General features: G+C 26.8%; 1 protein-coding gene across 1 annotated transcript; it reads right to left on the bottom strand.

Moving 5' to 3' along the window:
* Positions 1-2,192: 2,192 nt before the first annotated feature.
* LOC101510028 (probable indole-3-pyruvate monooxygenase YUCCA8) lies at positions 2,193-4,300 on the bottom strand. The gene is made up of 3 exons (XM_004493793.4): positions 3,466-4,300; positions 2,997-3,368; positions 2,193-2,758 (listed from the first exon to the last, which is right to left on the bottom strand). The coding sequence occupies exons 1-3, from the start codon at positions 4,111-4,113 to the stop codon at positions 2,531-2,533; spliced, it is 1,248 nt and encodes a 415-aa protein (XP_004493850.1). The 5' UTR covers positions 4,114-4,300; the 3' UTR covers positions 2,193-2,530.
* Between the last annotated feature and the right edge of the window lie 21,766 nt (positions 4,301-26,066).

The following is a 26,066-nucleotide window of genomic DNA, read 5'->3' as shown; positions in this document are numbered from 1 at the left end:
TAATAAAATTAAGAGAATTAAAAGTTTTAAGTAATTGAAAAGGGATAGGAGAGAGGACTTTCAATAAAAAAAATAAAGAATTGGTTGCAACAATTGAAATATTGGGAAAAATTCATTAAAAAATTATTGAGATTGAAATCCTATATAGCTCAAACTATATGGATTGAAAGTGAAATCAAGTTAATGTACACAAAATGAAAAGGGACAAAACATTTGTTTAATTTAATTTTAATTTGTGTCAAAAAAAAAAATTTCTTTTCTTTTTATTGAAAAAAGGAGGATTACTGTAAAATGAGAATGAAAACGAAATATAATCCAATCTATTTAGTGTGTGGATCTCCTATAACTGTTGTACCACATTTACTACATGGGATTCACCTATCTAAGTCTATCTATTTACCTTACCAATTTTATTTTAATGTTTAATTTTTCATTTGACCAAGTTCTCATTGGACTCAAAATAACTTTTCATGTATTACATAATGTAAAATGAAGTGATTGAACTCAAAGATTTAATAAACTTGAGTGAAAATATAAATTATTTAAAAAATTCGACTTCAAATCATAACATAAATAATTTAATCATTGAATAAATTTTCTTTATCTCTCGGTCAAATTTCAAATTAATTATTAAAACTCTCAAAAGGTTAAGAAGAAGAAAAAATTACATCATGTTTACCACAGAAGGTGTAGCACAAATGATTGGTGCACATGATGTTGGAATGTTTTGAACTCCATGATACTAAATTCTATTTCTACTCATAAAAAGTTACATGTGTCAACATCTTCATTTACAATGCGTCAATTTTACATTTTTTTATACTATGATCTCAAGGTCATAAGATGAAATTGCCTCATATTTATAGTTTTTATAATATATGTTGAGTAATATTTTTTGTAAATTTTATTTATTGTAATAATATTTTTTAAATTAATATTTTCTATGTCAAAAAATAAATCAATATTTTTATAGGAAAAAGAGTTAGTGTTGATTTTTTTTTATCTTAAAAAAATGCTAAATTCTACTATAATTAACAAGAGACGTTCAACCTACCATTTCTCACTTGAGTTAAAGTTTAAAGACGAATGTTGATATTTTTTAATTGTTCAATGAATAATGTATGATCCTTTTATAAATCAAACAATAATACAAGCACAAGAACATGCTGAAGGATTTTAGAAATCAGGATTTTAACATAGGAATGATTATACATATAGATACAAATCATAAGATGTTAACGAGATGAAAGGATTAAGATTTGATGAGATGATATGAGATTAGACTATCCTCATTATTTATTATTGTTTGATTTTTGCAATTAAGTTAGTTGTCTAACTAGACATCAAATAAATAGCTAAATAGTTGATGATATAGATATTTCATTGGACATAATAGAATAATAAATGTCAAGAGTCAAGAGTCATCAGAGTCCAATCAAAATTAAAGCTCAACACATATTAATTAATTAATACTTCATAATAATTGACCATAATCTATAATATTAATTATTCCTAATAATTGATTAATTAAAGATTCAATCTAACATATGTTTGATGCTCAAGCACATATCTCTCTCTCCGTATGCATATACAAAATGATTCTAATTATCGTTGTTTATATATACTAAGTAAGCTTTCTTGATTTTGTTAGATATTTGAAGATTTAAGTTGAAATATGCAATCATCATACTCTGTTTTTTTAGTTCCTATTGGTTGGAGCTATATTCTATACTTGTATTCTGTTACAGTGTTTTCACAAAACGTGTCTATATTTGATAGAAATAATTAATGAGTTAAAGATTCAGTACCTTTCATTGATTTTATATCACCTAAATGGTTGAAAGCAATTGGAAAGTAAGAAAGAAAACGACATGATAATCTAAGATGAAGCCTAAAAAAGAAAGCAGTTATTGGCCTTTTCACCTTTCTTTTCATCAAACTATGGTAATTACCATATGTAGCTACCTTTTATTCGTCCTTGCTTCATCACTATATATGTGAATCAAAGTAATAAACTTTTGCTACTAATCAAACACATAAATTTCTTTGCCAACAAAGGAAAAACTAACATAACATAATTAATAAAATAAATAAATAGTGACTAAAGACTATAAAACATTCAAATACACTGATAGTGATATATTAACATCTATAATAATTTAAAAAATAAAAGACATTCAAAGAGTAAGAGATTGAAATTCTAACATTGAATTTGATTAATGATCAGTGAAGCACTGTGGAACTTTGTTACATGAAGATAAAATATCAAACAAATGAAGTACATTGGAAAGCTTTAAAAACAAAAGAATGAAAAAGCCTCATCATCCTTAGTTTTGTTTTTTTTGTTTTAATAAAAAAAACTAACCAACCACATAAAAAACTTGGGTCTTAGGAGAGGGCTATGTTTCTGTGTGTGCTATCTGTGTTCTGTTTTTGGTAGTATATGTTTATTTATTTTACAAGATATTGTTATTTTTGTTTATACAACAAAAAAATTCCTGAGACTAAAAAAGAAGCAACAGTTGTGTGTTTAGAATTGTGAAATGCAACGTCTATGACAAGCAGTAGTGCGTTGCTTCTTTTGTTTTGTCTCTTTTTTCCAAACTTTGCCAATATCTTTTGCAATTTGAATAGCATCAGATGAAGCACCAGAAAGCCCTCTCTTTGTAAATCCTACTGCATAGATTCCTGAATTTCCTTTCCAACCATGTGGAAATGGCATCTTTGGGTATCCATTTTTTGAGAAAAATTCACCTTCCTGTAATTAACATAACAATATTTCATTAAATACTAATTTTACAAATAAGAAACTTCTAAAAAAGTTTTAATGACATTATTAAATGTGATTAGGACTTACTAAACTGTTTTGTTCTCTGACAAAATCTCAGTCATTAGATTAGTTTAACGACTGAGATTAAGATAAAAGAACAAAACAAAGTGAACTCTTTTTATGTGGTTGAAAAAGTCTAAAAAAAAGATCTAGAACAAGTTTTCACCTGAAGCCAAGAAGGGACATTACTACGGTATCCAGTAGCAAGAACAACAGCATCAATGTCAAGCTTTTCACCATTAACAAACTCAACTTCATTATTATTTAACCTCTTGATTCCAGGTACAACTTTAATATGACCGGATCTAATTTTCTCTAAAGTACCAATGTTCAAAACTGGTGTCTTTCCTTCTGTGTTCTTTAGCTCCAACGGACCCATTGATGGTCTTTTGATACCATATTTCTCCATGTTACCCAAAATAAACCATGTCAATATCAATAGAAGCTTGTCAACAATCCATAGTGGTAACCACTTTAGCATCATAACTGCTAATTCAAATGTTGATATTCCAAATATTTCTCTTGGTAACACATGAACCTGTTAATCAAAAACAGAACAAAAAAAGATTAAAAATTTATGTTTATTTTTTATTCTGATGGTAATATAACACATGTTAATGAGTTTTGAAACTCACCGAGCTACGAACGACCATTGAAGGTAAAGCTTGGTGGTTACTGAGATCAAGTGAAAGTTCCATTCCGGAATTTCCACAGCCTACAACAAGAACTTTCTTTCCTTTGAAAACTTGACCTGATTTATAATCACAAGCATGAATAACATCACCTTTGAATTGAGAAAGTCCTTCAATTTCAGGAGTAACACACTCAGCATTTTCACCAGTAGCAACAACAAGCCACCTACAAATATACTCAACTTCATTGGTCTTAACTCTCCACAATCCACTAGTTTCATCATACCTAGCAGATTGAACACACTCATTGAATTGTGGGTTGATTTCAAATTTGTTAGCATAGGTTTCAAGATAGTTTATGAACTGTTTCTTTGAAGGGTATTCAGGGAAATCATCAGGGAATGGAAGGTTAGGTAGTTGACAGAATTGTTTAGGAAGGTGAAGTTTTAATCTGTCATAAGTGCGTTTTTGCCATAGTGATGCTATGCAATCAGCTCTTTCAAGAATAATGAAGGGTACCCCTTGTTGTTTAAGGCATGCTGCTGTTGCTAGACCTGATGGACCTGCACCTATGATAACAGGACCGTTGACCCAAATGCAACGGCGTGAGAAAAAGTCTTCGTGATCAGCTAGGCGAAACAAATTCTCCATTTTGTTCAACAAGTGTCAAAGATTGGTTCTTTGATGATTTCTTTGAAACAGAGAAAGTTCTTGGTTTGGTTTGTGATTGAGAGAGGAATGAAATTTGGTTGTGGAATTGAGAATGTGAGTGTTGGATTGAATGAAGAAGGAGGTGGTGTTGAAGGGCTTAAATAGAGGAGAATTGGGCATCATAGGTGCATGTGATGGGGTGAGGGGGAGTTATTGCTCTTTCTTCAATTATAACATTGTTTTTATTCTTATTCAACTTTATTAATCTATTCTCATATTAGATCATTTTCTACAAATGCTTTGGTGGGTCAACACAATATATGATCTACTATCAATGGATCTTTTAAAATTATTAAAATTTTTATTCTTATTCAACTTTATTAATCTATTCTCATATTAAATCATTTTCTACAAATGCTTTGGTGGGTCAACACAATATATGATCTACTATCAATGGATATTTTAAAATTATTAAAAGATTGAAATTTTATAATCATCGACCATATTTTTTTAAGTAAAAGTTTATGATTTTCTTTGTTTTTAGGATTATAACAATAATTAAATTAATATTTATTTGACAAATTGAATTTTAAATGGCATATTCGTTGTTTTTATGTCGATCGAACATTACTTAAAATACTTAATCATTTATGAGAATAAAGGCGACCGTGTATTTTTTCTTTCATGAGACAAAATCTATCATTGTCGAAGTTTTCACTCGAAAATACTAATTTAATAGACCTCTTATCAAAATGATACACCTTAAAATTTATTTTAAAGTAATTATATAAAATAAAATATAAATAAAATGATAATTAAGTTGATATATTTGAGATTAATTTAAAATTAGATACATTAAATTTTTAATTAATTAAGTTATATTTTATTATGAAGAGGAAGATAGAATAAGAAATTGATTTCTATTATTTTTGTAAAACGAGTTAAGTGTCAAATTGACATTGAAGTTTGATATCGACATAAGCACATTGTCAAATCATAATCCAGTGTTATTGACAATCCCTTTTATTGATTTAGAATGTTATATGTTTTTAGTATGTGAATATTTTACAACATTATATTCTATGCCATTATTTTATTAGATTCTACTTGTTAAAATAATGTGGGAGGATTATTAGCAAATAATTTTATGTGGGAATTATTCTTTACTTGTAAAGGTTTTTTCAATCATCACTTTCACATTCACAATGGGTTATGGGTTCCTTTTTTTTCTTTCTTTTTTTATAAAAAATATAAAGTTTTTTTTTTTTTGTTGTACTAAATTAAGTTAGGTACCAATCGACACTTATATATGTATGGGATTTTCATGCACGCGGAACTCAAGTATGACATCTATGCAAACCAGTAATAATCAATAAGGAAATGCATAATTAATGACAAATTTATTTTTTTCATAAAAAATAATGGACATATCTCAAAAATGTATAAATTATTATAATTTGTTTTGGAAGGAGGTGTGTCTAATGATGATGACAGTTCATCTTCATTTCTTATATAATACTGAAATCTACCTCATTGAATTCGCAAAATAAACAATACAAAAGATGTATATAATTTTATCATTGATCGAACAAAAGCTTAATCATGTTAATTTCAAATAGTACTAATTAATTGGTCTAGCTACCGCCAAGTGATAGCATGTCACTTATGCGAGTAGTAAAATTAAAATTTCTTAATTAGAGGAAGCTTCTTGATCCAATTTTCACCTCTATTTTTTTTCTAAACTAAAAATTTATTAAAAATAAAACCAAACAAAATAAATCTGTTTACAATCTCAGTGAATAACAAACCTTTTTACAAAGAATTTACACTTGTTGCTTCCATTATCATCAAATATTATTGTCTCTTATGAGAAGATCATTTGAGTTTCATTAATTTGTTCAGTAAAAAAATTCAAAATTCGGTTGAGAAGCGGATAAAATAGTACATCAAAAAAATTGATAGTGATATTTTGCATGTGAAAATGTAGAATTTGTATCTTGTTTGAGTTAGGTTTTTATAGAGTTTTGTCGCGAGTTTTAGCGTTAACCATTCTATCATATGCTACATTTATTAAAATATATCACATAACTATTTTTTAGTTTAAAAATCATAATAAACGATCAAAACTGTCAGATTTTAAAATAAAAATATCTATTTCGTAAATTGATAAAAATAAGAGAATTAAAAATATAATTAAATCAATATTTTTTAATTATCCTTTTATAATTTTTATAAATTATTTTTCTAAAACAAAAAATTATTAAGAGCTTAGTGGTGGCCATTACACCTTATCCATACAAAATTTGCCTATGATATTTAATAAAAGTTAAGGACTGAAAATGATGATTTCATATGATTTTTTTTTTGTACAAGAACAAAATTCAATCAATTTTCGATGACCAAAAACAATAATTCATATTTTGTAGGGCTATCATTAAAAAAAAAATTATATGGTTGAAAAGTTGTTAATCAATAGTTTAATCATTTTGATGAAATAGTTTTTTTAATTGAATAAGGTGATTATTTTAAATTTTGAAAAATTATAATGCTCACCATAACGTGGAAAAATATTTATAATTTGGAAAAGGTACACTTTTGCGAAAAAAATTGTATGGTTTGACAATGATAGTTTAGAGTGAATTATAAAAATGAATTATAACATGTTTTTGATTTAAAAGTAAATATAGAAGAAGACTTTTAGAATATTTATTTAGTAAATAGAAGAAAAGTAAGAGACGCGGAAAAAGAGGTGGGCCGCAAATTCCCAACAATATTAATCGAGTTCATATATTTTCTAGAAAGTAGGAAAATAAAAAATCGATTAATGTAATTAAAATGATGATGTGGCATGGAGAGTAAGGAGAGTCAGACCCACGTGGAGTGGATGAGCCAAGTTGCTTTGAGATGAGAGGTCATTGGATGAGTCATCGCTGGACACAAACTCTATAACTTTGTTTAGATTCTTTTCTAAATGCCTCTTCTTCACCAAATTTAAAAAGAGTGAAGAAAAATACATGAGAGATAGACAATGAAGAGAGTTTGATGGACAGGATTCGGTTTTACTCTCATTTCTTTCAAGTGGGAGTCAGAATATATTATACTTTATCACTAATTCAAATCAAATTCTTATTATTTTAAATAGTTTAAGACTTTATTAGAACATACTATACAGTTAAGTTTTCTTATTTGAATATTTAAGTCGGTTTTATATGTATATATTACTTATTTTTTAGTTTTAGTATACTTAATTTCTCTAAATAAAAAATTAAAAATTAAATGATTTTTATGATCATTATATTTCAATAATATTAATTTATTTTAAAATAAAAAATATGTGGGTTTCGTAGAAATAAGATGTCTTATTAAAAACACTCTCTAATAGATACCATTAATTTTTTGTAAAGAAAAAAATACAAAAAAAAAAAAAAAAAAGAGTTTGAATTATATTTTGTTTCTAAATTATCATGATTCACCATTAATATGATTGCTACGTCAACTGCTATCACACATAAATATTTAATCAATTATTCACCAATAGTATCACAATTCCACATAACACCTTCTAGTTAATTTGACTGTGTTCAAATCTTTTCAACCTTCTAGCTTAATACATCAAACTATTAAGAGCGACATCTACTACTAAGGTCAAATTACAAATGTGTTTCGATTGTTTTTGATTGTCACATTTCTCTCTCAAATGATGGTACCTATTTAGTACTCATGTTTATCAAATTAAGCATCCTCCATTGGGGACGATTTTAGAAGTCTACTTAGTAAAATAGAATAGACTACATGCAATTAAAATATACTTTAAATTATACTTTAAATCTATCAGATTGACATATAAAAATAAATATAAATAATATTTTTTTATTACCATTATAATTATATTAAATTATCTACTTTATTATGTTTAAGTATAAATTTATTAACATTTTCTATAATTTAAACAGATTAACATAAATTAATTTTTTAATATATTTAAATATATTATTATCAAATAAAATATAAATAGAATGTCAAATATATAGTTAATTTTCTAAAAATTCGTATTAAAATTAAAATAAAATTTAAACTTATTAAACAAACAAATTGTGAAGTAGATTTTTAAAGAAATTTTCAAACATTGTAAGCAGAGACTGATATAGAAAACTATATGAAATAGGAGGCTGTAAATTTTTTTACATAAAATAAAGTTACAATAGATATTTTTTTTAAAAGAAAAAAAAATAGTCACATAATATATAAATAATATATTTAATAGACAATTATTAAATATGTAATAAATGATTATCTTTAATAGCGGAATCTATGAAGAAAAAAAATAATGTATATAATAATATCGTTGTGTGTGCGTTTTTATGATGTTGAATATGTGTGTTATTATATGACAAATTAGTATATAATGTTTATGCAAGAGGAAGGGATCCAATTTATGGATACTCCTTTAAATCTGTCTTCAAACTTAAGACTTTTATAAACGTTAGACCTTGCAATAGTTGAAGATTTATCTTTGATAATATAAATTTATAATATATTTTGTGTTATCGTTTTTTATTAATTTTTTGGGTATAAATATTAAATTTATTATTATCATTTATATTTGCTTTTATTTATTTATTGTTTTAAAAAATACATTCACCAAACTTACACATACTAAATATAAAGAATTGAGATAACGTCGATTTAAATTTGCACGTCAGTGTATCAAATGTCAATATTATTTTTTAACATTTAAGTTGCACTAAGGAGAATTTCTTTTAGTATATATTTTTCTTTTTAAAATAGAGCTTCTTTTCCACTTGTTTTTAAGAAATTAAAAGAATATTAATCAATGAACTAAATTAAACTACTGGAAAATTTGAAGATTTACATTATTTAGGGTATGCATGATTCATGGTTGGAGGATTTTAAAAAATTACATAATTAAAAATACATTGTAGTATATATTTGAGATTTTAAAAATTAAAATAATAAAACTATGAATAATTATATATCACAATTTATTTTTTAAGTTTAATCATTTCATTTTCAAAGGAATTGTGTTACTTAGAATCCGAATTTAAATTCTTATAAATGATTTGTCTTTTTGTTAATAATCATTTGAACTAAATTATATAATTATATAATAATTTAATAATGTAATTAAGAAAAACTTTTATAATTTCTTAATTTAGAAAAGACAAATTATTTCTCAATCTTTTTTCCTTCATAAATCTTATATCAAATTATATATATATATATATATATATATATATATATATTTTCCTACTGATGTTTCTCTCCCACCCTGCCAAATCCCGTTTTCAAATCCCCACCGATTGGAAATTTTTATAAGAAAACATTAGCAATTGCATTAAATGTGTACTACTTTTGTTTTAATTAAAAATAGTTTATATGAGATGAGTTCGGTGGTTCAATATGTTACAACCTATTTTAAATTTCAAGACTCAGTTGTAATTTTAGTTTTTTTATTTACATTGATTTATAAAATTGGTATTTTTATTTTAAATTAATAATTTTAATTTTTCTAATTTTTTAATTAAAAAATAATGATGTGAAATATTTTAAATAATATAATATATAATAAAATGATTTAGAATGATTAATATCTATAAAATTAGAATAAAATATCATAAAAACTTTTTGAATTTTTTTTTTATATTTTTAATTTAATTAATAATATATAAATAACTAATATATTTATATACTTTTATATTATATAATTATATATAATTTTATTAAAAATATATCAAAAGTCATTTTTAAATTCAAAAATATGAAGAAAAAAAATGACAAATCTATCAATTTTTAAAATATAATAAACAATTTTATAAATTAATAATATTATAAGAAACAAAATTACAATTAAATCAAATTTCAAAAAAAACTTAATTACAAATCACTTAAAAAAAAATCTTCACATCAATTACGGAAGTTGAACTTATAAATTAATTATCTGAACCAATACCTTTATAATCAAAATTGATTGACTATAAAATGTATACTGTGAGGTTAGACTAGGCAATCATGAAAATGATTAAAAAGGTATTTAAAAAAGAAAATGATTAAAAATAAAATACAGCATGCAGTACTATATAATCTAGAGTGGATATTTTTTTAGGTTAGATTTTGGACTATTACCTTTTTACTGCGTAATATAGTTATAGTATAGGCAAATGGCACGTAGTAATTTCACTTTCGTCTACTTTAATTGGCAGGACATTGGAGTTAATAATATGCCTAATCATATCCACTATGCTATACGTGGAAGTGGAAGCCCGTAAATGATTACTTTAAATGATTCATTTTTGCATTACATGTTTGCTTTCTTTATTTATAACAAATATGTTTAAAACACACGTATTCAATTTTTATATTAATTTATTTTTCAATAGTCTTTCAATACAAAATTGTTTTTACTAATCTTATTAGTGCAATTGATTTTTCAATAGTCTTTCAATAATTATTTTAATTTAATAATTATATTGTCAATGAAATAATTTTTTGTAATCAATTTTATCATTTTTATCTTAATTAGATACATTCATGGTACTGCTTTAAAAAAATGTGGAATGTGCAGATTTAATTTAATTAAAGTCTATCTTAATATATCTCTTTAATGAATTAAGGTGAACGGTTGTTGGTAAGTTGAAGTACCAAACTAACTAGATGTCTTTAAATGATTAGCATTAACTTTTCACAATTAAGGTTGATAAATTTTTTGGTCTATGTAGTTTGAATTATATGTGATTTTAGTTTCGTTAATTTTTAATTTTTAATTTTTTCAATCAAGTTTCGCCTCCACCATTTTTCATTTATTTTAAACTACCAAATTATCACAATATATATATAATTCAATTTGAATTAATTAAATTGTTTTAAACATTATTTTACCTAAAAATTATCAATTAAAATATTAACTTTAATTTAAAAATATCAAAATTCTTCTCCTAAAATCTTAGTTTCACAATCTACAAATATTTTAAATTATTTCTCAAATTCATCATCAAACCCCAAATATTTTAACAAAAAATGAAACTTTAATTATGAAAAATGTTATTAATTAATAGCTGTACAATCAGCAATAGGGCAGGTATATATATGCAAATACAACTAAATTAGTGGCTGTATATGAAAAAGTTTTTTTGGGAAAATCATGGAGTGCCCCACTTCTCCACTTGGAGAAATGGTTAAAATTTGATGGGAAGGAGAGGGCAGCATGTGCATGAGGCTTGAACATCATAGGAGTCTCTCCTTTTCATGAAAAGATTGTAAGCTACGAGCTTGGCGTTTCTCTAAAGCTCTTGTATTATATTAATTATTATATTTGCTTTTGGAATAAAATGAATGGAATTATAGCTAGCCACCATCATTCCAATCTTGCTCCAGTTAGTATTGTCAAATGCTCCAAAAGACAATCCTACAAATGGCTACACACCAAAGAGATATGTTAGAGGAGTATACATATACATGATTCTTTCAACCAGTCGTATCACATATGTATGATATGATCCAGATATGTGTTTTATTTTTTAGGAAACAAGAGTGTTAAAACCACACTTTTTAATATATTTTTTAATGTATTTTTTATTAATTATAAATTATATATATTTTATTAAATCATGTGTTTTATATAAATTTAGTGAGATTTATATGAATTTTCATCCATCATATAGAACATATTAAAGAATGTATTTTTAATATTATTTATATAAAATATGATATGATAAATATGATATGTCGGTGATGTGATAAGTAAAGAGATATAAAAAAATATATTAAATAAATGTATAAAAATTAAAGAGATACACATAAAAATTGTATTTCTTATCCCTAAACTTCTTACAACAACTATATAGTTCAGTAAGTTTCCAAATTGGATGATTTAGATTTATGTACTCAATAAATTTGTAATCAAAATCAAATAATTTAAATTTTTTAATAAATTACATTTATTAATTATAACTAATTAAAATATGAATTGTTCAATTTTTTTTTTGAGGAAATGGATTGTTGAATCTTTCACTTATAATATAAGGAGTTTTGGACAAAATAAAATTGGTCTATTTTATATATGTTGTTTTATAATTTAAATGAAGTATTAATTTTTTATTTATTATATCTTTATTATTCATTACTCTCTATTTTTCTAATTCTTTGAATTTTTTTCTTCATCTTTTTCTAATTCTTTTTTTCATATCATCAATGAATGATAATTTGTGAAATAATTCATAATTTCTCTTTACCATACAAAATAAACCATATGTTTATTTTTTATTTGTTTTAATTCGACATTCGGAAATGAGGAATAATAAACTAGTCCATGGAGAATCCAAATCTAATTGCACTAGGCCTTTTCTAATGTTACATGTGAGATTCAAAATACTACTTTTCCTCAAATAATCTTTCTTTCAAACTATTTGATTCTCTTATTTAGTTTTAACTTAATGTGTGTATGCGAACTATAGTAATTGATATATATCTAGCTAGACCGGGGCTTTAATTTCGTGCATGATAAATATAATAACTAGCTAGAGGTGATGGTCTACTTAAACAATATAAATATTTAAATAAACGCGTTTTTAATTTGTAAAAATATATATTTATATATGTCTTATGAACTTTATATATAGTGCCACAAAACGGGAAGTGGCTAAGTAATATTAAACTATAGTTGCATGTAAAGTAGGATTAATATAATTTGAGTCTCACTTCACGCGTAGTCAAGAAAGGCAAAATCATTAATTATATTAAAAAAAAAATACACAAAATCATTGGATATAACATATAAACTATAATTTATAAGGTCTCTTGACTTGGATTGCTGAAATATCGATCAATTGCCAACTTCACCTTATAAAAAAGTTAACCCATTTGCATTGGAATATCGCTATATGGCGGTGCTTATTTTGTACGATTTTGGTTTATATAATTAATTATTAAGTGATGAGTCCCACTTCCAAGTATTATCTCTTTATTTTGCTCCAAAGAAATTTCTGAGTGAGTGGATCAAACGTTGGTTGGAGAGGGTTTTGAGAACCGAGTAAGGCGTGATACCAATAAAGTTTGTCCCTTTCAAATGCTCAAGGGGGATGTTTGTTATATTGCTAATTAAAAAAAATGACTCTTTGGTTTTTATTCAAAATATGCACGTCAACTTGTTATAATTTGTAATTTTCAAATATGATGTGAAGGCCTATAGGATATGGTTTTGAAATAAAATAATAATATCATTTTAGGAGTGTGAGATTGTCTCTTAATTATATAAGGTTACTCATGTAATGTTTAACTTGAATTAATTAAGGATTAATACAGAATAAATTGTAACTGACTTTATAATTTAATTTTGTGAGAAACTTTGACCTATTTTAAAGTCTTATTGTAAAATATGATCTTAAAAGGCTTTTATTAATATATTTTGAAAGATGAAATTATAAAAGCTGTTTGGAACTGTGATACTCAATCGAGCACGAGATCGAAAATAGTTAAATTTAATTTTTTAAAAGAATTTTGAAAGATTGTTAGGGAGGATTTCTAAAGTAACTTGTTCGTTGTCATGATTTCTAAAATAGAGAGCCCACAAAACCTAAGATCTCTTATTAAGTGTATATATGTACAAGGTGTTAGCGATATTGTTGCTAATGTTTGAGACTAGTTATCCACAAGATTATTTCAAAAATACATTCGACATTTGTAAAAAACTATCAAATTCTTGACACAATTCTCATTGAAAACGAAACAATGAATGAGGCAAAAAGAAAGAAGAGAAAGTCTATTTTATTCAAAGTAGATTTCGAAAAGGCATATGACTCAGAGGATGGAGGGTATCTCCAATTTCTCATGAAAAAAAATGAGATTTTACTACAAATGGAGGCGGTTGATTACAAAATGTCTGAACATGATAACATTATCTATTTTGGTAAATAAATGTCCAACAAAAGAGTTTGATTTGAGGGGTTAGGAGTTATCTCCTTCCCTATTTCTTTTAGTTGCATGGTTAGCAGTTTTGATGATCAATGCTTTGAAATTGGACCCTTTAAGGGGTTCCATTATGGTGAGCACGATAAACAAATATTTCATTTAAAATTAGAGGATGAAATCTTTCACAGTTTAGACTCAAACACCACTATGTGTCATTCTTCGAAGATCTGTCAGATATCATCTCTAAATTGGAATCTCTCTTCTATTGATTTTTGTGGGGTAGGGATGAGGGGGTAAAGAAAATACATTAGGTATATTGGGAGATAATGTGTACATAAAATAATAATGGGGTTTGGATATAAAAAAATTGCAAGCCTTTAATTTGGCTTTATTAGGAGAGTAGGTATGGAGAGTAAGAGTATTAAAAAACAATTTATCTTAAATATGATAAGGTGGGTGACGTTTTATCACTTGGCAGGAAAACGACACCATTTTGGTAGAGAGAGATAGGAAAACTTGAAAATGGTGGTTGGGTCTAAACCGTCGTAGGTGTTTGAGTCAATTATTAATCCAAGTAGGAAATGGAGGAAATACCTCGTTTTGGGGGAGATTTTTGGGTTATTGAGTATCGTTTAAATGACAGATATAGTATATTGTATGGATTGTCTTTGGAAAATGAGGCAAAAGTGATGAATCTTAGGAGTGTTAGTGAAGTAGGTGGTTAGTGGTGTTTAATGTGGAAAATAGAGTTGTCCCAAAGGAAGACATAAGCTTTTGTTTATCATTTAAGGGAGTCAGAAAGTTTTAATTTGAGAGAGAATGCAAGATGAAGTTGTTTGGTGGAGACCAATCGGGTAAATGTATATCATGCGGTCGGCGTATAGGAATTTGCAGGTTCCATTGTGTCTTTTTAGGTCTCAATGAGTTAAATGTAAGGTAGCTTTGGTTTGTAAATGTTTGACTTGCTTCTTGTGCGTATTGCATTACTTGTATTTGTGTTCAGACTTGACTCACCCACACTTTGCTACTGAGCTATGTCTAGTGTCTCTTCATGATGGTGTGATCTTCTAACGAACCAATGTCATTTTGTTATGTGACATTGTTAACATCTTGAGGGTCTTCTGTGTTCATGTCAGCTAAATTTTCTTCTTCAGTGACTGCATCGTTGATGGAGTTACGTGCACTGTACAAAAGGAAAGAAGTAGATGGATTGTTAAATTTTGTATGTCGATGACTTCTTGTACTTAGAAATCCATCATGAAATGGAAAATGGTCTTCATTGAATATGACATGTCTTGATATAAAAATCCTTCCATGAGAATTGAGACATTTGTACCCTTTGTGGGAGCTGCTATATCCAAAGAAAACACATTTGGTTGTGTGAAATTGTAGCTTGTGTTGATTGTAAAGTTTGAGACAAGGGTAACACGCACAACCAGATGGTTTTAGAAGCTTATAGTCAGGTTCTTTATGAAGCATGAGTGAATATGGACTCTTATTTTGAGTAACTTGAGACGACAATCTGTTTATGAGATATACTGTAGTGGAGAAGGCTTCCCACCAATAATATAAGGGCATTTGAGCTTATGCAAGTAAGGTTAAACCAAACTCAGCTATATGCATGTGTTTCCTCTTAGCTCTTCCATTTTCTTGAGAAGTATATGGACATGACATTCTAAATTGTATGCCAACTTCTATTGCATGTTTTTGCACAAGTTTATATTCACCACCACCATCACACTGAATTACTTTGATTTTCGATCAGGTTTTTGAATTGAGTAAAGGCTTGCATAGTCTCAGAGTTTTGTTTCAAGGGATAAATCCAGGTGAACCTACTAAAATAATCAACAAAGTGCACATAATGTTTAAAATCAGAGGATGACATTATTGGTGTGGGGCCCTATACATCTATGTTGATCAATTCAAGTGGTTCCTTAGCTTGAGAAGAGGAAGACTTAAAGGGTAAAAGATGCATTTTACCATATTGTCATGCTTCACAAAAACTAAAATTATCACTAGGTGGTACTTTGACATTGCAACCTTTCAAGACTTTGTCTAGGACTTTATTATTAGGGTGACCAAGTCTCCTATGCCAACTCTCCTTGACAGATACATAAGCATTGGAGTTTCTTTTAGTTCCTGAGAGTTGGTACAATCCATCTTTAAGTAGCCCTTTTATTATTACCTTCCCTGTCAGCTTGTCCTTCACAGAACAACAATTTTCATCAAACTCAACAAGTATGTTATTGTCAGCATCCAGTTTAGAAACAATAGATTTTTCGTGATGTTAGATACATATAGTATATCATGTAAATTGAGCGATTAAGTTTTGAAGAACTTGTGGCCATAATTTCCAATTTCTCACCATTAGCAACAACTAGTGAATTCTTACCATGGTGCTCAGTCAAGTCTTGAAATTTGTCAATTTGATGTGTCACATGATTGCTTGCACCGCTATCAAAATACCAGTCATAGTCTTGGATTGAGTTCTAAGAGGCTAGGAAGGCATTGTGAGATCCTTGCTTGTCATTGTTTGCTGAATGATTGGATCTTGAGTAGGTTTTGTTAGTGTGATTACTCTTGCCAAAGACTTGGCATGGTGTCTTGTATGACCTACCTCTTCCTATATCTCCTCTCCAACCTCTGAAGGTGGAACCTCTCCAATTATTGTTTGAATTGAACTTGTTGCCTCAGTGGTCAGAGTTCTCTTCAGCGTTTGTTGTTGCATTGAGAGTCAGGTTGGTGAGGTTATTCAGTTGATCAATTCTACTTTCAAAGGTTAACAATTGAGCTTGTAAATCCACCCTACTGAGTGTAGTTTGATCATATAGTTTTACAATTATGTGATTGTATTCCGAATCCAAATCATTTTGGGTTTGAATGATCAGATCAGAAGTTGAAATTGGATTGCCTGCAAGTTTGAGTTTGTCAGCAAAGTTCTTCACTTTGAGATAGATGATTTGAGACCTTAAGTGTGCTCCAGCCAAACTTTGAGCCTCATCCCAAAGTTGTTTTGAGGTATCACAATGCAATAGTTGTGTTGTAGTTTCTATAGCCATAGAGTTGAGCATCCACCTAAGGAGGCGTTGATCATTGATTTGCCATTCCTCAAAAGCAGGGTTGTTATTCTTGCTTGAGTGTTAATAGGTAATAAACTCTTCAGGACACACTTTTGTTCCCAACAAATATCCATCGAGTTTGCAACCTCTGACTACGGGCAGAATCCGAAATTTCCATAAGGGATAATTGTTTCGGGTATAATAGAGATTTCCATAAGGGATAATTTTTTATGTCCAACTTGACAGATAGGGATGATGGTAGGTCATTCCTGTTGTTTGAGTTGGCAACAGATGCCATGTTTTTAGGTATTGGATGAAGAGCTTTTCAACTTAAAAGCTCTGATACCAAGGCAAAAAGCTCTTATTTCTATTTCATGTTATTACAATCAAACGGCATCATAGATATATGTAGAACATGATTCTACAATTATAATAATAATAAGTATTATATATTAATTTTAGTACTGACATATTAAACCTATAATAATAATAAGTAAATGATATATAAATATCATTTATATGTCTTTAACTCTACTACAAACAAAAAAAAAAAGAAATATATAGTATTCTATATTAAAACTAAAATTTAATTTATATATAACAATAATATAAAAAAAATTAAAACTATTAGTCATCACAACAATAAAATTATTAGATACATTTAATTTTTATTAAGTAAAGAAGAAAATTAAACTCTTAGAACTAATAGTGATAAAAATAAACAACATACATCTCTACTAGAAAATATATTTGTTATTGTTTAACCAATAAAAACAACCTAATTAATTTGTTTTTCTTATAAAAAAGTGCATAAAAAAATGAAGTGCAGCCCCTAACAAGAAATCGATCGGACGGAAAGAATGATTCCACGTCTATGTAGTTTGTTTGAGTCACATGGCATAGCACCTTAACCGTTATGAAAAATAAAATATACAAATCAAATCTATGAGGTCAAAATATGAACCTTAAAAAGATTTTAGAAGATCTTCGTTTTCCCGAAATTTGCTAATAATTAACTTGTTGTTCTTAATTCATCTCGTCACTCATGTGACAAACTATAAACTTTCATTAGTGTTGTAGCTAGTGACAAAATTATACCAACTTTTGCGGAATATTTTCTGCCATGTGTTTGGATATGCTAGATAAGGGAACAAAATCTTAGTAAATATGATTGGTATTAAAATATCAGTAATTTATTATTGGTTGGGATTTTTGTCATGCAAGCCATTACGAGATGGAATCATCTTGGTGAAAATTAAGTATTGCTTGATAATTTTGCATTTTATTCTTTAATTTTGTTAACATGATCATATTTTGATCAGAAACACATGATCGTATTTTGACCATAAAAACATGATCATACAGTTCCCAGCTTTTAATTTAGAAACTCGTATATTGTTTACTAGAACAAAGTATATAAGCCTCTTAAAAAGTATATTAAAGAGTAAAAAAAAGTAAATACGAAAAATTATATCTAGTAAAAAGAACTAAATTTAACTCTTAAATTACGATAAACAATAAGGAGAGATCAAGTTTACTTAGAGTCTAGGATCTCACTTCTATATAATTAATGTAGTTGAATTTCGTCACAAGATTTTTTAAGAACAAAAAATAATAATTGTGAATAAAAAAAATGCAGTTGAAGGGGAAGAATCACTAAAAGTAATTAGTTAGAATTTGTTTCTCGGTGAAAATTAATCAACATTAACTAAAATAATAGATGGAACACAATTTTATTGTATATTTGGCATTCATGTTAGTTTGCAAGAATTATGACGAGTCCATGTGATTTTATCTAGAACCGACTATTAACGTGTGCAACTAGAATATTGACACATGATTCTAATTAGAGAAATTTTAATTTTTTTTAATAATATATTCTAACTTTTTAAAAATTGCGTCGATATCTTCAGTTTGTACGTTGAACACTCCAAAATTTTATATTTGTATCTTATGTCTATAATAAATACCTAGCTTGTCACTGGATGTCTGTGACACGGATTACAGCCTATCGGAAGCCACCACCCACCACCAAATAATATAATTTTAAATCTTAATGTTAATATTCTATAATTTTATAGACTCAATTTTTAAATTCGAATAGACCCACACCTACCATAATACCTAATATCTATCACAACTACCATGATACCTAATATAATAATGATAATTAAAATATATATAGATTAAAATGCACTTTTATATCTATTTTAACAAAAATAAGATTATAATACTCCCAACACGTCTAAGTTTAGAATTTTAGTCCTTAATTTCACAAATTTCAAGATTTTTTTCTACAATTTCGTTTATAATTTATTTTTTATGACATATTGACATGTCTTTTTTTTCATTAACTATCATATAAAATTAAATTTGATAACGTATAATTGTTGATTTGAACTAGAAATAATAATTTAAGAACAATATAATTTATATTTGATTAAGAAATTTAAAGAAAAAAATTGCAACAAAATTTCTAATGCAAATAAACATTGTCCAATTATCAAATGTAATTCGGCTTCCATAATAAATATAACATGCCATAATTAAAAACAAGCTCCACTAATTGAAAAAGAAATCTTAAAACTTATGAATTTGAGGGAATCTAAATCTAAGACTTTTAGACGAAAATAATAAAATCCCGTTTTAATAAAAAAAATGAGAATAAAAAATACATTTAATTTAAAAATATAAAAATAAATTACAAACTTTGACCACCAATATCACTAAAATGTGATTTCTCATTCCTTCAATTCTCGCATGCATTTTAGTGAAACAAATATTAACAAGTGTCTTAAAAGACACATTCATGTTAAGAACCAAATAATGTCTTATAGTTAAATGTTATTTAATTCCTATTTTAAAAATAATTTTTAGTTTTTATTCTTTACCTTTTGTGTCCAAACTATTTTATTAAGCACAGTTTTCAAAAGGTTATGTTCAGTTGGCGCATTGGACACAACAATTCCCAATTAGAGCTGTGTCACGTGTAATTTTTGCCAAAAAATATGAATAGTAATTTTGAAGTTTGAAGCCCACATATATATATTCTTCCAATAATAATAATCTTCATGTACATTACAATATTAGGAGCATTGCACTTGGCACAACGAAGGGTTTGCATGTGGCAGGTTTTGCTCTCATTGTAAGATTTGTTACCAATAATAACATGCTGTTAGTTTTTTAATAAACTCCGTTAATTTATCCTAGGTGCCGCCCCTCATAGAGCCTCGTCATGCATACTATGGGTTATAGCAAAATCCTCACGTTCCTCACACAATTTCATATCACCTTTTAAATATTTCACTTCCCAACATGGTGCTACGCAATATTATTTTATTCATTAATATCTAAATCTTGCTTAATCACCCTCCGTTATGATTAAACTCACATGATCATTATGTTGACTTTATATATATTAATTAAATTTAATAAAAATAACTACTTACAACTTAATTTATGCCTAGCGATAGTACTCCCAATTAATTGGGAGCATGTACTCTCTTCATCTTTATAATAATGACATATTTTAAAAAATATTTATTATAAAATAAATGAATATTTGTACTCTTTACATTAATTACAATACTAAATAAATCAATTGATAAAAATATTATTATCTCTCATTTTATTCACTTGTCTAATCTTTATGAAATAATAAAATTGAGCAACTATTGCAAGACGGACCAGTAATTAATAAACTTATTTTTTCGGTATAAACTTATTAAGGACGCATTTTTGAACTCTCCTCGAATTGGGCAAGTAGAGTAAGAATTTAATTCCTAGAAAATTCTTGGTGTCAGAACGAAGTTGTGGAACGAAGTGAAGTGAAGGATAGAACGTCGACATGATTCAAATGCATTATAGAATCCATTCCCAAGCCATTGTTTCGAGAAGGATAAGTTTTTTAAACTTTAATATTGTCTACGTGGATGCTTTAGGTGCAAAAGATTCATGCATGTTCCACGTATATATACCTTCCCACTTTTCTTTCACTTTAACTTTTTTTAAATGTTTAGTGTCATAAGGTGTATATATTTCGAGAAAGAAATATACAATTAAATTAATTAAGTGGTCTCACAGAGTAATATATATCGATCATGTAATAAAAAAAATAATAAGGAAATAAATTGTTGAATGAGTGAAAATTGAATCTTAAAATCATACAATTCAAAAGTCACAATAGTAACACATAGACCACCGTAACAGTCTTATAAATTAGGTTTAACCTCTATTTAAAAAATAAAATAAAACGATTTATCAATAACAACTTTGACAAGAATTTATCACGAGTACAACAAAGCCCTAAACCATCCAAATGTTTAGGGCAACAATATTACGCGTGACTGGTCTTAGAATTATTCAAAATTTAAATATTTCATAAATTACAATTTCAATTTACTTTAGTTTGCATAAAAATATATTAAATTGAATATTTAATATTTACAAAAAATAGAGGAAAATATGTATGTCTATATATGTGTTTGTGAATAGATAAAGATGTTTCATTGTTACCAAATAAAAAAGAAAGATATTTTATTTAATACACCGCGTATAATGGCCAATTTTTGTTAGTCTTAAACTCTTTTATTTTTTTTAAATACACAATTATATTGTCATATCCACACAACCGACCGAAGTATCAATAACAAATTATTGTCTTTTTTCAACAATAAAACAAATTATTGTATTTAGTATTAGATCGCGGTTTTATATATATATGGTTGCGTGACATGTTCCAAAAGTCTAATGAAAATGACATCAAAAAGAAAAGTCTACACTGAAATTTGTAAAGTATTTGTTGCGTTATAACTTGTTCTTTTTTCTCGAATGTTTCTGATTACAACTAATGAATGTAGATGATCAGTAATTACTAGTTATTACTAGAATAAGGAATCAGAACAAGTTGCAATAAGGCCCATCGAGTAGTTTAATTTCCATCACCTATGTCAGCACTAGTGTTTGGCAAAAAAAAAGAATATGCCTACACACTTTGATTTTCACCCAAAAATAAACACATGCTCTTTGATTACCATTGTATTATTATAGTACTAGTTTTTGTTTGTCAATCCTAGGCAAACCGAAGATAAAAGTTTTTTAAATTTTAGGCCCAAAATATTTGGGTCACCTTGTACTTAGATTATCTTGGTATGATAAACATATTTATCAAGTTCAAATCTTAAATTTAAAAAATATATAAAGTTTGCTTAAAATTAATTCTGGTCAGTGGATTTGACTTAAAACATTGTGGTAACGTCAATAAGTTAGTTTATAGTTTATTAAACTAACTTATAAGTTTGTTGTATTAAATGAAATATATTTGGTAAACAAGTTTTTTTCACTGACTTATAGTTTATTATAATATGTTATTTCAAGTGACATTTAATCTTATACCTTATAGTTTTTTACGTTTTCTTACATTAATAATTTTATTAATTTATTTTTATTTTGCTTTTATCTATATGTAAAATGTAATTGGCTCACTAACTTACCAATAACCCACTCTCTCTAATATCTTCTTCTCGATACTATTACTTCTGTTTTGTTTTCAACGTGTTGATGCATTTAGATGGAAAGGAATAATGTTAATTTTGATGAGAAGGTGGCTAATTCAAGGGAGATGATGGATAGTATTAAGAGAATATCGTAGGTTTGGTTTATTAGTTGGGAAATTTGTATTATTTGATTGGTGTCACTATCCTCTATTCAATATTCAACATACTCATAACAATATCATAAATTCATAATCTATTGTTTTTTGAAAAAAATGTCATAGTCTATTGTTGTCTCCTAATAAAACAACCATGATTAATTAATTAAAAAACTTAATTAGTTCCATCTTTAGTGAGCTTCGGGAGATAAGCTCAAATCTTTGTTCATAAATGTTCGATATGATAATTCAACGGTCAAACATAAGCAGAAATCGATCGTATTTGTTTTTCTGACAATGGTATGTATACATAAGTAGCAATGTATATATAGAACATGGAATTGTAAATATAATCTATTTTAATTACATGCAATTTACTTATTTATTTATTATTCACTATGCACATAACGACAAATGAAAGTGCATATTATGAAATTGAAGTTAGAAAGATTTGTTGCTATTTTTTTTTTTGACGTAAGAAAGATTTGTTCCTAACTTCCTATTGATTAAGTATAATATTATTAATGTATCACTTATACTATTAACTAACTAACTACCATAACGGTAAAGTTATATAAAAAAATTAGAGAGAATCATCGATATATTATTTAAAAATAAATAATTATTTTAGAATGTGTAATTAGAAGTTAGAACATGACCGGCCGTTTAGCAAAAGAAAATGAAGAACATGGGTGAAGGATTAATTAGATGCCTATATATGATGATCTATTAATTATTAACTACATTTTATGGATCATGTTTGACTATATAGTTATTTTTGAAGAAAATGCCACATCACCGTGGACTCTCCTGTGAAACACATGAGACCACATGGAAAAGAAAGCTTAATTTACAAATTGGAATATTATTATTTTTCTATCATCAACAAATCTTACTTTTTTAATCTTGTCAACAAATATAAAACAATCGTTGCTTTTAAGGTGACCAACATGCATATATGTCAATTCAATACAACAGTTTTCCATTTCAACTCAATATGTGTGTCTATATTTTTTAAAGAAAAAAAATCCATCGATAATAGGATAAATCAACATCATTATTACTAGTGCAAAATTTAATTTTTAGTAAAGATTTTTTTGACTTGACCGCATACAGATCTTTTATTATTTTGGTTTTTTTTTTATCAAGTCGTTTATTTTTAAAAATATTAACAGGATCATGAACCAACTTTGTTTTTACTCTATTTTTGTTATCAAAAGTTTTACTTGACTATTCAGAAGATATATTACATCTTCTAGTATGAACAATATCTAAATCACATTATAATAATATTTGTTACAATATATAATTAATCCATCAAAACTAACATGACATTTTTTAGTTTTTATCTAATATATATTGACCTCATTGTTGTCAATAATGGTAGGTGTGATTGTGGTGTTGAGTGATGAAATATTATTTACACAAATTTATAGCATAAGTAGAATAAGAATAAAATTCAACCGTATAAGATAAATGACTAATTAATTTGATAAAAAAAAAAAAAGAAGATAAATTGCGTGTTAAAATTTAAATGAAGTTAAAGACCCTTACCTATTTTTTATCTACTTTATAAATATTGGCTATAAAAATGCTCCATAGAGATATTTCAAAAAATAATATAACAGTAAATACATCAAAAGAAATTTACACTAGTCAGTCCGTAGTGTATTAAAATCATTTTTCCAAAACACTTATAATAATTAGATATTTCAAAACAATTAGATATTTGTCATAAAATGTTACAATCATTTTTCCAAATCACTTATATATTTAATAAAAATGTTTAGCAACTATATTTGAAATTGGATCAACAACATCAAAGTGAACATTATTCTTCCATTCCCACTCGAACTATCTTAATTTGTTTCGCTAAACCTAAGTCACAAATTTTGTGCAACTACGACAAATGTGTGTACTTATAAAGATAGGGACATATATGATTAAAATCTAAATTGGGAAGTCGTGGCTGGTGACGCATTTTTGGAGCCATGTGAGAGAATTGAAAATGACTAACTTTGGACTTTTCCATCCTATATTTGTATATTGGTTAATATCACAAGTAAGACAAACCCAAGCAAAAAGATTGAATATTCTCTTTTAATTGTGACAAAGAATTTCTATGATAGTGATAGTTTTGGATAACTTGGCATCATTTTGACAAATTCATTCCACACTAAGCATTGCCCAAATTCACGTGTAATGGGCTGGAATATGCATGTAGGCTTTTGTAGCATTATTGAATAATTTTCCCACTTTACTCAATTAGGCCCATGATTGTTATTAATTTATGTTTGACAACTTGACATATGTTTCTCTCATAATTTAATTCTTTCTAAAGAAAATAACATATTGAATAAACCAACAAAGTTTGGTAATTGATTAGGAGAGGAGACTTAGTAGCATGGAAAATTGGGAACAAAACAAATCAATTGTTACTAACAATGACTAAAATTATTAAAGTGAATTAAATCTAAAAGTGTGCCAGATAATTGCTGTAGGAAATTTCCACAAGTAGCTATAGGTAGGAGTGGTGATAGGATTACGAAATATTTTTACTAATAGTTAGGCCTAACTAGAGGGAGGACCTTATAATTGTATCACATGGAATGGACCAACAATTAGTGAGAATTTCAGGTGAAGTAATACTTCCACACAGCATGGACCAGAATTATAACCTGGAACAAACACCTTTACCTTTTTTCTTGCCACCAAGCTTGTCCAAATCCCATTTTTCATTTTTATTAATTACTTATTAAAAACAAAACCATTATCGTGTATTGTACTACTGTGTATGTAGTCGACACTTACGTACTCATTTTTTTTATAAAAGTAAAAAAAAAAAAAATATTCATTTATCAGTAATTTAAAAATAGAGTTATTTAATTAAAGAAGGATAAATTATAAATAAAATAGTTTAAATAAAAGGTAAAATTAAAATAAAAAAAGTCACGGCAAAATCATGTATTCTTTTATATATAGGTAACAATAATAATAACATATTATTATTATTATTGTGGAGGCGGGCACTATTCATTTTTCTCGATAAAACAAATAGAAGTTATTATATACAATTATTTGAAAAAAGGTTATTTAATTGGTAAAATGATATAATTATAGAAAATATGGTTTAAACAAATGGTAAAATTAAAAAAAAATTATATATAGGTATAAATAGTTTTAAATGGTAACTTTTTATCTAAAGGTATACATATTTTTAAAAATTTTAGTTATTTAATTAAATAAATAATAATAAAATTAAAAATAAAATAGTTCGAATAAAAAATTGATAGCAAAAGGTTTGATGGGTGGAATTTAGA

Source organism: Cicer arietinum, chromosome 3 (assembly GCF_000331145.2).
Source record: "Cicer arietinum cultivar CDC Frontier isolate Library 1 chromosome 3, Cicar.CDCFrontier_v2.0, whole genome shotgun sequence".
NCBI classification, from domain to species: domain Eukaryota; kingdom Viridiplantae; phylum Streptophyta; class Magnoliopsida; order Fabales; family Fabaceae; genus Cicer; species Cicer arietinum.
This window is presented reverse-complemented; position numbering and strand designations above follow the sequence as displayed.

Coding starts and splice junctions, on each gene's coding strand:
- LOC101510028 (XM_004493793.4), bottom strand. CDS start 4,113: ATGGAGAATTTGTTTCGCCTAGCTGATCACGAAGACTTTTTCTCACGC. Junction 3,369..3,465: donor CAATGGTCGTTCGTAGCTCG/GTGAGTTTCAAA, acceptor TTTGATTAACAG/GTTCATGTGTTACCAAGAGA. Junction 2,759..2,996: donor ATGTCCCTTCTTGGCTTCAG/GTGAAAACTTGT, acceptor TGTTAATTACAG/GAAGGTGAATTTTTCTCAAA.